Below are 13,011 nucleotides of genomic sequence, written 5' to 3'. Positions count from 1 at the left end.
ACAACACATGCATGACTTTATGTGATCATGAAGCGTGCTGAGTTTACAAGACAGACGATTGAAAATAAAAAAGAGATGCCGTCGAGTCCTCGTCTGCACATCGGCGAACAACACAGAGAACATGACAGCTACTTTACTGACTTTGTGGATTATTTTGAGTCATGTTAGTCAGATACAGACATAATAACACTCCGGGATTTCTCCATAATGAAGGCTGTCCACGTGTTCCCGTGCTTGTGCTCATGCATGAACCGTACCGTGCAGAAGCACACCTCTTCAAAGCGTGCCAGGTGACAAGGAAAGTGTACAGTACTTTGAACATAGATCAGAGCACTCACACTAGTCAAACAAACTGGACTTAAGGGGTGAAGCGTGTTTAAACACGGCACAGATCGCCTAGCGTGAGTGCGCTCTGTGTCAGTGTCTTTACTTCACTCAAAGCCTCATACTGCATTCAGCGCTTCATGTTTAACCATTGAGGTCAAGAGGTACACAAGTATAAAATATACATTTACTAACCCTGCACGTAGGCTGACTATATTCAGGGTAATAATTCACATACATCTTTGTGGAGCTGGCAGAAGCAGCTAGTTTCTATCAACCAAAGTGCAGCTGCAGCCTATGAGTTGTACTGTGGTTCTGGAAGAGGCTGCACGTGAGAGCATGAAGATTTGAGTGAGTGGGCAGGTTCATGTGCATACGCTGTGTGTGTGTCTGCATACAGCAAGAGTGCATCTGCCTCTGCGGGGGTGGAAGGGTCGTTGCAGGGGTGCTGGAGAAGATGCCAGAGTGTGTATTATTTTACCGTTCATAGCACACACAGAGCTGCCAGTTATTTCATTATTATACAATGCATATGCAGAAAGTGCCCTTGCATCAACTTCTAACACACTGCAAGACTCTACAACAGTCCAGGACGAAACCAACAGATTGTCTTAATGATTTATCTGTATGGTGCTGCGATGGCATATGGCTTTGAGCATCTGTGTGCATATTTGTAATTATGAGTAAGCAAGCTGCTTACACACGTCGACATTTTCAGTAAACTTTTGCTCTAATAACTCGTGTGTGGGAGTACAATTTGTTTTTTAAGCCTTTGCAGTGACTCAGAATACAAAAGATAAACTACCTTTTCTCCATTAGCGCTCCCCAGCACATAGCAGCCCATGATGTGGATGAGGTTAGGCTCCGGGTTCAGTTTACTCATCAGCTTACTGAGACGTCTCCAGAACCTTCACACACAGGAGAGAGGCGAGAGGTTAAGACACGGCAACAATCAGTGTGGTAAGAGGGGAAAAACAAGGAGCGAGAGAGAAGTGAGTCGGGTTGAGGTCAGAGCTGAGCGATGGTTATGTGACTGCGAGTGTGAGTAAACAGGAAATAGTTCTGATTCTTAAAGAACTCGGAGTCACTGTGGTGGGAGATTTTCATCACACGCTTTTCATCAAAGCAATCATTCAAATGTTATTCACACATTTAGGTGTGAAAGGGTAAAAGGAAAAGCTGTATCCTGAACTACACATCCATTACTCTCTTTTTAATGCTTGTGTTTCTAATAGCTGACATTAAAGTTAAATTCAGGTACAAAAAAAAAACACATGCAATGTTTCCGGTTAAACTTCTCTTGAGATCAAACTGGATTTTTTTTCTGTAAGTATGCCTTGCAGGGGTCCTGCCAGAAATATTTTGATGGTGTTTTTTCATGATATTTCATTCATAGGGCTTTCACACTTGCATAAAACTCCTAAGAAGCTGTATGTGTGAACGCAAACAGCAGAATTTGTCACTCGGAATTCACCCGGAGTTTCTCCTGCCAGACCCCTCCTATTTTTTTTCCACAGCAAGTCAGAGTAAGCTGATGTGAGAACGCCGCAGGATATATTTTCAGGTAATTTACCTTGAGCCAATAGGAGGGGAGAGCATATGTCGTCTTTTTAATTTTTTTCCACATGGGGGGTGTGTCGTTTTTTCCGACATAGGTACAGTATGTACAGTGATTGTCTCCTGTGAGGTGCATATGTTCATGCACGGCCTGCTGCCACCTCCACCTCAGGGGCAACAAAGGAGAAATCCTTCCTGCATATTATCCCATATGCTCTTAGTAAAGTGCCTCGAGATAACACTTGTAACATATTGACCTGAAATCAACCCAAAACTCACAGGACATGAATGAATACCCCCACTCTTCCTGTTTACTGATAACAAAAGCCATTCAATTGATTAACTGTGAAAGACACTTTACATCGGAATGTGAAGAACAGGACGTCATAAAAAACAATAAGCCTTTAATCCAAGTTGGCGAACCAGACCACACCAGATACGTGTGAAATGACTTTCTCAGTAAACAATCCCAGGAAGACCGCCGTATGCCGAGTTAATCAACATGGCAGGGGAGGCCTTTGATGTGATCTGGACTATCTCAAACGGACTTAATAGCTTTTAGACCCGTTGAACAAACTGCCTTAACCAACATAATCCAGTTCTGTTATAAAAGAATTTCGGTTCAATCCCCGAATCGGATATATGTATCCATGACATCAAGACTAACACTTTCATGCAAGGTAGATTCCTCTACGATCATCTATGACGAACTTAGATATTGAGAAACTAAATCACATTACCTGATGAATTCTACTTGAATCTTACGTGGAGCACTACCGCCCCCTAGTGGCAAGAGCGCTGTACCGACCTGAGTTTCAGGACGGAGGAAGTACGATAGTTACTATGTGATTTTGTCCTAGTTATAAATTTTGTATTTTAAGATATGATGCTATACCCTTCATACTATATTAATGTGTTTTTGAATGTTGAATGGTATAATGCTGATTTCATTCCCATACAGGCGGAAATCGTCTAACTGTCTTCAGGTTGGACGTAATGTCTATTTCATTGCATAATTGTTTGAAATGTTCACTGCCGGAAATAATCCTGCATACGAATATTGACATGGTGATGTTCATATGATCAAAGTTCTTATTTATGCTCTTAATAAGTAAAGAACTCGGAGTGGATTGAAATAAAAAAAGTAAACATCGGAGGCGGGTTAGATATTAGGCCCCGCCCCCTCGTAAAGTCATCCCCTGGATAAAGGGGCTCGTCTCTCAGGAGCGCACGCTTTTTCTCTTGCTTTTTTCTTTGTAAATTTTCCTCGTAACTTCTTCTTCTAAACTCTCTTAGACGTCTCTTGTTAAATTCTTGTTTCAAACTACTTTGTTTCTTCAAGTTTTGCCAACGCGAAACTCTTTGAATTTAAGTCCGGATTCGCAGGACCTGCAGAACTCGAATCCAACTTAAACCAACCCTGATTCTTCATGCCCCCATTTTAAGGTTTTCTTACAGCCTAAGATTGAGCGCCTCTGTCTTTTTCCTTTTTTTTGAAGTATTGATCATTCGTCTTCCAGAACATTCTTTTTTTCTATCCTCACATTTGACTACAAGTGACCATTCAAGTCAAGTGAGGATCAACGAGCGTCAATCCTGACGAATGTTAATTAAGTCTCTGAGCCGCTGAGAGAAGGACCCACGGACAACTGCTTGGACCACTGTGTTTTTCTTCAAACCCATCTCATTGTCGACTCCGACCAGACCTGCTACGGCGGTTATTGTGGGCCACCGGCATTCCTGATCCGAAAGAACTCGACGGGAAGTCTTGGTACCATTCGGCGGAGTTCAATTGAACACTACATCTCAGTAAGGAAGCGTTCTGATTATGAGATTGGGTTGTTGAGTCAAGCTTGTGGTATCCGAATCAAAGCCTCAGAGTCAATTTTCACCAAATTTATTAAGTTCCCTTTTTATTTTTCTTTCTCAAAATCCCACTTCGTTAAATCCCTCAAACAATATAGTTAAACTCCAAACTTGACATAAGGATCTCACCATGGCAACTTAAACAATTCAATATTATTATTCAAGTTATATCACTGTCGTAATTATACTGATATTACTTATGCATTTCCTTTAAATTCTTCTGTTCATCATTTTTCTTTATTAAACTTTCATATAAACTTTCAATACTTTGTCTGTGTAATTTTATGGTTTTTACTGCTTGAGAATTCATCCCAATGATATGAGACCGATTTATAGATTCATTAATTACTACAAGTAATATTAGTTTCCTTACTTAACAAGGATGGTGCCCCGAGTTATATATATATAAATATTAAAAGTAGATACGCTACACACTTATAATGATTCATTGACTGATATGTGAACAGTCAGGTCGGGAGAATCTCCGGAGCAGTCCTCATGAAATGATCTGGATAGTTTCAGGAGTGCATATGCGAAAAACAGCTTCAGACTTATTCTGCACTCAGAGGTGTTCCTTTATTTTGACAAACAGAGCCCTTCTCCAATTGTATGTCCTTCCATCGTGATGCTCAAAAGATAAGGGTAAGTTTGCTGTTAAAGGTCCTTCATGTGTCCGTCCTTGAATGTGGTCGTATAAGCATTATAAGCGTCTGTGAACTCTAAACAATATTGATTAAAAGTCCCTTCTTAGCCTCACTTTAATGCAGAATGAGAAAGCATTCTGTTAAACACTTAACTCTGTGGTTTTGTTAAATGATCTTCTCTGCATCATTCCACATGATAAAATGCATTCACTCTTACTGTATCATGTCGTCCTCTTTCTCAACCTTGGCAAAGGTGGCCACTTTATTCTTCAGCAGGTACAGATGTCCCGGACCTCCCTGTGGAGAGGAGATTGTGTTACCGCAGAATCGAGTTGATCTCATCCTGTCATATTATCCAGAATTCACATGGAGCTCAGCGTTAAGTTCAAGCAGGGAGGAATGTTCACTCACACGTTCATTCATTTTCATTTTTCTTCATTTCACTTAACCACTCCCTCTCTTCCTTTTCCTCCGTTCTCTCTGCTCTGGTGATCAGCTGATTATGGGCGTTTACTCTTTAAGTAATCATCCGACCAGATTCTGCCACAACCTCTCTCAACCAATCATTCTGCTGCTGTCACATTTTAAAACCTGTTCTCTCTCTTCTGCAGTCAGTTTGTCATTTCAGTGAGATCACTGCGACCCTCTTCCGCCCGACCCCGGTTCAGCCTCAGAAACCCACTCCCCATCACATCCTGCATTCTTCTATCACCACCCCCACCAGGGTCTAGACTCCAGGGGGGGGGGATCCTCTCCTGCAGCTGTGGACCTCATTACCCCTCTGAGTGCATGAAGTCATAATGACGGCGTCTCTCCTGATTGAAATGCTCTGGAGCACTGATGATGGTTTGCTAACAAACGGGGTGGAAATAAGGTCTTAATCACACATAACAATATAAGCTCTCACATGATATTTGATTTGAGCTGTGTCACAAATGAAGTCTGCATGTGACAGCAGCAGGTGAGGTGAGGTGAGGTACACATTTGTGTGGATCCAGTTTTTTTAGTTCCTTGAAATTGAAATCACTCGACTATGTATCTCAAATTATGATATGAATCTTTATATATCTTTATATGTTACTTTAATTGGATAGGACAGCTGAGGAGAGAGGAGATGTTGGAGGGAGAGAGAGACGAGGACTATAGCCTCTGAACATGGGGCACAACAGAGCCGAACCGGCGCTGCTTGCATTACAATTTTTGCAGTAGATAAAAAATTTGAGATTCAACCCATAAACTCACAAAACCTCATTCATATCTTTATACGACCTCTGAGTCACACTTTAACGACCTTTAAAGGTCAGATATGTTCACATTTTTTACATCATTCACATATTTTAATATCTCCATCATTTATTTTTTTATTTAGCAGCTCTGTTTGCCCCTCAAGCGATGACTATGAAGTGAAATGTACGAGCTTGACTCATTTAAAGGAAAAGGTGACCCAACAATGTCACAATGTTCTTTTGTAACTCCTGTCACTCACCTGGCAAAAAATGAGCATGTTCCAGATTTTACAGCCCTTCCTGTACGCAGTCAGCTTCTTCTCGATCTCCTCTGGGCGAGAGACAGCCAGAGAGAGAGAGAGAGGGGGAGAGAGAGAGAGAGAGAGGTGTCACTTCACCACCTAGCTGTAATGTTGAGACACATAAATTGGCTGTCCCTCCAGAGACAAACACACACACACACACACACACACACACACGCACGCGCACACAAACAATGAGTCATTCTGCTCTCCAGCAAGCCGAAACTTATTCCACCTTCATCTTTTCCACATTAACACCACAGGAGTCATTTTCACTTGACACTTAAAGTTGGACTCGCACGTCACACTCACCGAGTATGTCATCAAATGTGGCGTGTTCGTGGTCCTTCACATGGGAAGACAGAAGAAGAAAGAATTCATTCATTAAACTGATTTTCCATGCTGAACGTTATTTCATGTACGGTCACTGCTGGACTCTAAATGTGTCAAACACTCTTCTGGGACCGCTGATATTTCGCAGCTTCAGTCAGTCATCATCTCTGCCTCTTTATCCACCAGGACGCTGATTCACAACCTCCAGTTTAGTTTGAAGCCAGTGATCATCAACTGGCGGCCCACTGGACACCTTTGAAAGGCCTCATCGTTGATGAAATATGCTATATGATATATAAGCCCAGTTGTTGGATGTTAATGATATTAAAGTGAATATTTTTAGGAGGTGTTCGCACATCATCTCATGAAGTCGGTGCGTCGGGCATTGAACCATTCTTATTTTACAAGACAGGCCGACAAGAAGTCTGCACATCGGAGAACAACTCAGAGAACATGACAGCTACGTTACTGACTGTGTGTCTTAATTTGAGTCCTTTTAGTCAGAAACAGCCAGAACAGTCCGGGATTTCTTGATAATGGAGGCTGTCCACCTGTGCTTGTGCTCGTGCATGAACTGTACCGTGTGGAAGCTATAACTATCACGATGAAAATAAAAAAAACCTCCACACTACTCATACCAAGCATCACCAATGTATCAGAAAGAAATCACAACGTCTTGGTGGAAATGTTGGATTTTTTTTCTAATGAATTGTTGATGCTTGACAAGAGTAGTGTGCAGAGTTTATTTTTTATTTTTATGATAAAGTAAATATGAAAATGTTTATAATATCATATAATATTTAACAATACAGAGCATGCAACCAGACTGATTTATCATTTGACTTATATTATTTAAGAACCATTTCAGCCTGTTGCTGACATATTGGTAATTGGTGTGCATGTTTTCCAAATATGTGCTGACATACAGTATATATATAAAAAAACTGAAAATAAGCAGCAGAAAAACAGAGGATGTTTGTTGTTGTTTGTTTGTTTGAGTAAGTGCTGATGCTCAGAAACAGAGCAAATGGGTTTCATTAACATCAACGAGGTCTGATGAAGAGCAGGTTAACGTCACCCTGGTGAAATACATTACTGGGACATTGGAGCCCTGCAGGGTGCGAGCCGTCTTTCTCTTTGACGACACCAAAACAAAACAATGTAAAAAAAACAATGTGCTTATAGAGATAAGTTATGTAACACTTGTATGCACAATCACCTCATAACACCGGCCCCATCAGTTACTGTACCAAAGTCTAATTGACATGAGAATATTTTGACTTTCACATTCACATTCAGGCTCAGTCATAGGTCATAGGTCATAGGTCATTTGATGGGCTCTAATTGATGCTTGAAGTCTTGTGCATGTGTGTATGTTTGACCCTGGTATAGCCAGGATGTAAGAACAGCTGTTTCAGCATCTAATATATGATGTTTGTTCTCTGCAACAATTAAAACATTTTCAAACAAAATAAAGCACACACGTTGCCTGTCTTCCCCGTGACACCATGAAGCCATGACCTATTATGTAAAGGTGGTGTGAACCTATTGATAGATGCTACTCACATAAAGAATGGGGATGATGGAGGGGTCATCCCTACGGATGATGTTGGGAACGTATTCGGCCTTTGGGACTTTGGAGGATATCAGCTGTGGAGATAGGAGACATGCACAGAGAACCTTAATACTGTTGGGCTGCCTCACATGGTGTAATGATTAGAATGTTTATTTTGTGTCTTTTTTTTTGCCATGTCAAAACGAGAGCCTATTGCAGGTGACGCACCATGATTTTAGGTGGGATGAAGTCCTCTCCTTCACAGGCGGCTCTTTCCATCTCCCTCTCATCCCCCCAGTCCGTGTCCTCGCTCAGCCCTTCGTCTAGTGTCCCTGAGGAGGTCTGAAGATCACCACCTGACACACACACATACACACACACACACACACAAACACAGGAACAAAGGGAGAGATGAAAGGATAGCCTCCGAATGAGATTAGAGAGGAGGGTGCTCCATTTAAAAGCGGTGCACCTGTTACTTTATCTTCCAGTTCAGGGGGGAGGAACGCTGATAAAATCAGACTACACTAAATGATGACATGAGCCTACGTCACAGAGCTACAGATAGATGAACAACAGGTCGAGAGACGAGGAACAGGTGTGTACATGGAAGGAAACAGCTGAGAAGAGACTCACAGAATAAGACCACAGAGAGTGTTGAGTGTTTAATGTGCGTCTCAGAGTTCATCACTAAGTTTGTCGGCCTCCGGGGTGAATTCACAAAGAATTATTTGTGGCTGTTATTGACCATACATTTCTCAACACTCTCGTCAACAATGGAGAAGGAGGGTGTCCACTCACTGTCTCTGGAGTCGTGAAGGGAATCAGGCTTGACGGGGGTGGGGTCACTCCAGGAGCGGCTGAAACTCTTGGCTCGGCGCTCGGCGAAGGCTGATGAAGTGAGAGAGGAGGAGGAGTCACTCACAGGCGCACACAATGACACATCTCAGACAAAAAATCCTCTAACTATGCCCCGTAAAGTTCCATGCATGGAGTGAGCATGTGTTATTTCTGAAGAGCCTAAACAGAACACACACTAGTCGACCACAAATGCATAAAAACACACATGCAATGCAAACAAATGGTTCAACTTACTCTGGACCTTCACCCTGCGGCTGCCCACCATCCTAAGGTGTTTGCGGAAGTTTCTACCATTTTTTTTAGAAAAGAGAGAGAGGGAGAAGACAGAGACATCAAGAATGAGTAACAGATCAGAGGAAGAGAGCCAGAGAACAAAAGAATCCATCAAACTTCAACACACAAATGCAAAAAGGGGGAATACTGGAGGAACAAACTCGGGCTACTCCTATAGACCAAACTGAAGAAGTGAACATAGAAACAGGTACATCCCTCATTGGGTACTGCACTACTGTTTGAAAACCTTGATGACATCACAGTTTTTTCTGGGTTCACAAAACAAAACTGAAGCGACTTGCTAGATTCAACAAATACTTTTGGACATTTTGCAGCAATAATGAAACTTCCTTTGGAGAGACATGGGCAGGCACTCTGTACCTGAGAAGGAAAGCCTTTAAGTGATGTCCTCTGAGGAAATTCTGACACTGACCCAATCTAACAAATAGTCAAACTGGGCACTGGTATACGACTTGAGTAGCACCAGTATTTGGTTTTTCCTTGGTATCTGGACTGGGCACTTTCAGTGGGTTTTGCATGCCAATGCAAATAAACAAAAACATCATCCCACTGCCACCCTTGCACAAGTAAAGCCAGGTGAAAACTTGGCTTGCCTTTGAAGTAAACATGATAAGTCTGCTCACCCATATTAGGTGTAGCCAGGAGTGAAAGGAATTTTAAATGCATGCCGGTTCTACTAACACAACCTTCATACTTCACCTCTCCTCGGACTCATGGTCTACATGTACTTGTGTAAAAATCAAACGTCCCCGACAAATATAAAACGCACTCTTTCACATGCTGTGTTTAGGAAGTAAAAGAAAGACAGTTACAGAGCCATCCCTGACAGTCACCTCACACACTGCTTGAGCTGCTGTCCGTGTTGTTAGAATAAAACAGAATATCGTGAAACATCACAACTTGTTCTGCTTCACATTTTACTTTACGAGATTCAGAAACAAACGTCTGCCTGCCAAAAAACACACCAGCACTGGATTCCAGTCAGCTGCCGGGCGCCATGCCGGAAGCTCGAGCTCACGTTAACTAGCGGCGATAAAAGGCAGCTGGGTTGCATCCAGCAAGACTTAAACGCAGCATAGAGAGCCTAGAAGCAATTTGAAAGCAATTAAAAGGGAGAGACACGGAGTGTTTTTCAGATATTAGCAGATGTGTTGTCTTGCTGAAAGTGCGACCGAGCTGGTTTTGAATGTTGGTTTTGGCAGGCAGCTGCTCCCCCCTCCTTCCAGTACTTCATACCGCCACTGACTCTCCAATTGGTATGCAGTCCCGGACCTTACCTGCCTACTTTCACCCCTGGGTGTAGCACAGAAAAGTTGTTAACCTTTTTGTTATAAACCATTTATTTTGTACACTTATCTATCTTGCTAGCTCTGGTACCCGTTGCTCTGATGAGTGTTACATAATCCATAATGTTCAACGTTCCCAACGACAGTGTGATCAAACTAACCCAGGGTGTCCATTGCTGAGCAACTTTCTGGTGTTCCTGAAGCTTTGAATTTTTGAAATAAACAACAAATCTTGATAATCAGATGTTAATTTTTTTTTTTTTTACTTTACAATGGCCGAGTGTTTGAAGTTACTGACGTATAAAACTCTTCCCAAACCTTTTTCATAATCTCATGACCCACTCAAATGAAGACATATTATTTAATACATCTTCTATTTTATGTATTAAACATCTGTGGCTGCTCTACGATCTTTAGTTGACTCTCCTTCCTCTTCATATTCCCTTTCCATCTCTGCTTAGTTGGGTTTTCTGCTCGGCATAACTTACAGGGTCATGACCCCTGATCACCAACAAAGTCGTTGTATGAATCATTAAGTGTACCACTGAACAGAAGGAGTGGGACTTATAGTCAGAAAAAAACAGCATAAGGAAACAGCCCTAAGTGGGAGCAACATGAACAAAGTGCGGTCTAAAATAACGCCTTTTTTATTATTCATCAAGCAGTTTATGAGTTTGACAATGTGCTGCAGGTAGGCCTCGCACTTCCCTACATTTTGTCACTTAAGCCTGAATTTGTGACTCTTTAGCTGAAGCTCTGTATGAGGTCAAGAGCTTCTTGCAGCAAAAAAAGTCCTGCCTTAATCCAGAGAGTTTCAAACGTACTGGCATTATTGAACTGTTTGCTAATGTTAGCATCCTAGCAGAGGTTTTGCTCTGCCATCTCAGCAGGTGAGATTCAATGTATTTTACACATGACCTTCAGCTTGCTCATTAATCAACCCTAAAGTACCCTAAGGGTCTACAAGAAAATAATCCCAGATTTACATCAGGAGGGATTTTAGCTCGGGCTTGAAGTCGATTTATATTTATATATACTGATATGGACTCGACAGGTTGACATGTATCTGGTTGAGAGTTGTGACATCATGAGCATTAGGTGAACAGGATGTGGATACATGTGAAGCTCTAATTGAGTTAAAATAGATGTTTCATTAAAGCTCCGTTGAGGATCTTTAAGTTCCATTGTGGCGCCCTGGGCAAGGCTGCATGTCTTATCTCTTTGCTGGTCTGGTCGTGTACACCTGTAAGAGCTCATCCTGCTTTCTTTGAACAGTATCAACATCACTTCCTGGGACTCTTTGCTGTTGAAAATGTAAGAAAAAGGCAGTTTCTGCAGCACGCTCATACTCGCCCTGTCTGACACCTCGCCTGTGGGAGGTATTTCATGCATTCAAGATAACTACATAGACAGTTTATCTTAACCATGATGGTCTGGTTTGCTTTAGTAAGGCAATGAGGGGTTTCTATTTATTTCAGTCTTTTTCATAACAAGCTAAAAACTCATCTGAGAAGCTTTAAATGAATCATGGGTGTCTTGCACTGATTGTGTCATCAAGATTATTTATCACTTTTTCTTTTCTTAATTATCATATTTAGCTCTGCTGCTTTCAGTATCTCCCTTGCCTTTATAAGGAGGCAGCTTCATATGCAGAATCACAAAGGACTCTTTCAGCCATCTCAAAGGAAATGTCTAATGTCTGTCCAAGCCATGTAGCAGGTATGTTTCATATCTGTCTGCAAATATCTGCAAATAGATACAGAAAAAAAGCAACAACAGATGGATGTGTATGCTGAGTTCAATCACAGGGCAGACATACAGAGACAGACAACCAGACACACCAACATCTGCACCTCATCGCTGTGAGGCAACAGACCTAATCACTGAACCACTGTGCAGCCTTAAAGAGGACATATTATCCCCCTTCTCCACCTTTTCAAACAGTCCCCTGTGGTCTAAATGAAACATCTGTGCTGTGCTTTGGTCAAAATATAACATGAATCAAGCACCAGAGGAGGTTTGTGACCCTGTATAAACCAGCTCTCTCAGAACGCTCCGTTTTGGTGTGTGTGTGTCTCTTTAAATGCAATGAGCCCCCCCCTGAGTTTTCCCGGTAGACATCACTCCTTCGCTATAGTGAGAATAATAATGGTAGAGGTATGGAGGATATTTTTTACCAGAATCCCACTGTGACATCACAAGGAGAGCAAATTTGAAACGGAGCATTTTTCTCTGTGTTGTAAGACTTATACAGACCACAAACAAAGGACTGGATGGGTTTATTTCATATTTTGTGGGTTGGTAGACACTCAAGTTAACAAAATATATGTTCAAGAACACTGTACTGTACAAGTGGATTTTTTATAATATGTCCCCTTTAACTTGATATTTGTTGTATTTAAAGTGCATTCATAGAAAGAATGCAGAAGTTCCACCTTCCCACTCTTCTGTCTTCCCGACAACGTCAAACACCAAATGACATCGACATCAGTCTGAGTTACGCTCATACCGAGGCAGAGGTTTGTCAAAGTGTCACAGTTATATGCTCAACGCGATCCTTCCTTCAAGTATTTCATTTCAAACTATTTCTCTTCCCAAGATTGCAGTTTGAAGGCATTCTACAAAAAACATGTTGACATTAATTGCAAGAACTGTGAAGGCAGAGCCTGAAATAGAAGGATGAGTCAGACTAAGGAGGATCCTTCAGTCAGACGGGTTCTACTTTTATACTTAGTGACACAAGCTTTAGAGTCTCTGACGCTC

The 13,011-nt window shown here is 41.7% G+C and overlaps 1 protein-coding gene and 1 long non-coding RNA gene across 2 annotated transcripts in view; one reads left to right on the top strand and one right to left on the bottom strand.

Moving 5' to 3' along the window:
• Positions 1-13,011, top strand: part of LOC132973773 (uncharacterized) — a 390,261-nt gene that overhangs the window by 214,172 nt on the left and 163,078 nt on the right. The window lies entirely within an intron of this gene.
• nsmfb (NMDA receptor synaptonuclear signaling and neuronal migration factor b) overlaps positions 1-13,011 on the bottom strand; it is a 53,436-nt gene that overhangs the window by 14,946 nt on the left and 25,479 nt on the right. Inside the window, exons 7-14 of the mRNA XM_061037349.1 lie at positions 8,903-8,955; positions 8,609-8,698; positions 8,036-8,163; positions 7,819-7,902; positions 6,232-6,265; positions 5,878-5,948; positions 4,609-4,688; positions 1,130-1,232 (exon numbers count right to left, since the gene is read on the bottom strand). Of these exons, the coding sequence (XP_060893332.1) occupies positions 1,130-1,232; positions 4,609-4,688; positions 5,878-5,948; positions 6,232-6,265; positions 7,819-7,902; positions 8,036-8,163; positions 8,609-8,698; positions 8,903-8,955 (643 nt within the window). The remainder of the gene's footprint in view (positions 1-1,129; positions 1,233-4,608; positions 4,689-5,877; positions 5,949-6,231; positions 6,266-7,818; positions 7,903-8,035; positions 8,164-8,608; positions 8,699-8,902; positions 8,956-13,011) is intronic.

This window comes from Labrus mixtus, chromosome 5, assembly GCF_963584025.1.
Source record: "Labrus mixtus chromosome 5, fLabMix1.1, whole genome shotgun sequence".
Taxonomy (NCBI): Eukaryota; Metazoa; Chordata; class Actinopteri; order Labriformes; family Labridae; genus Labrus; species Labrus mixtus.
This window is presented reverse-complemented; position numbering and strand designations above follow the sequence as displayed.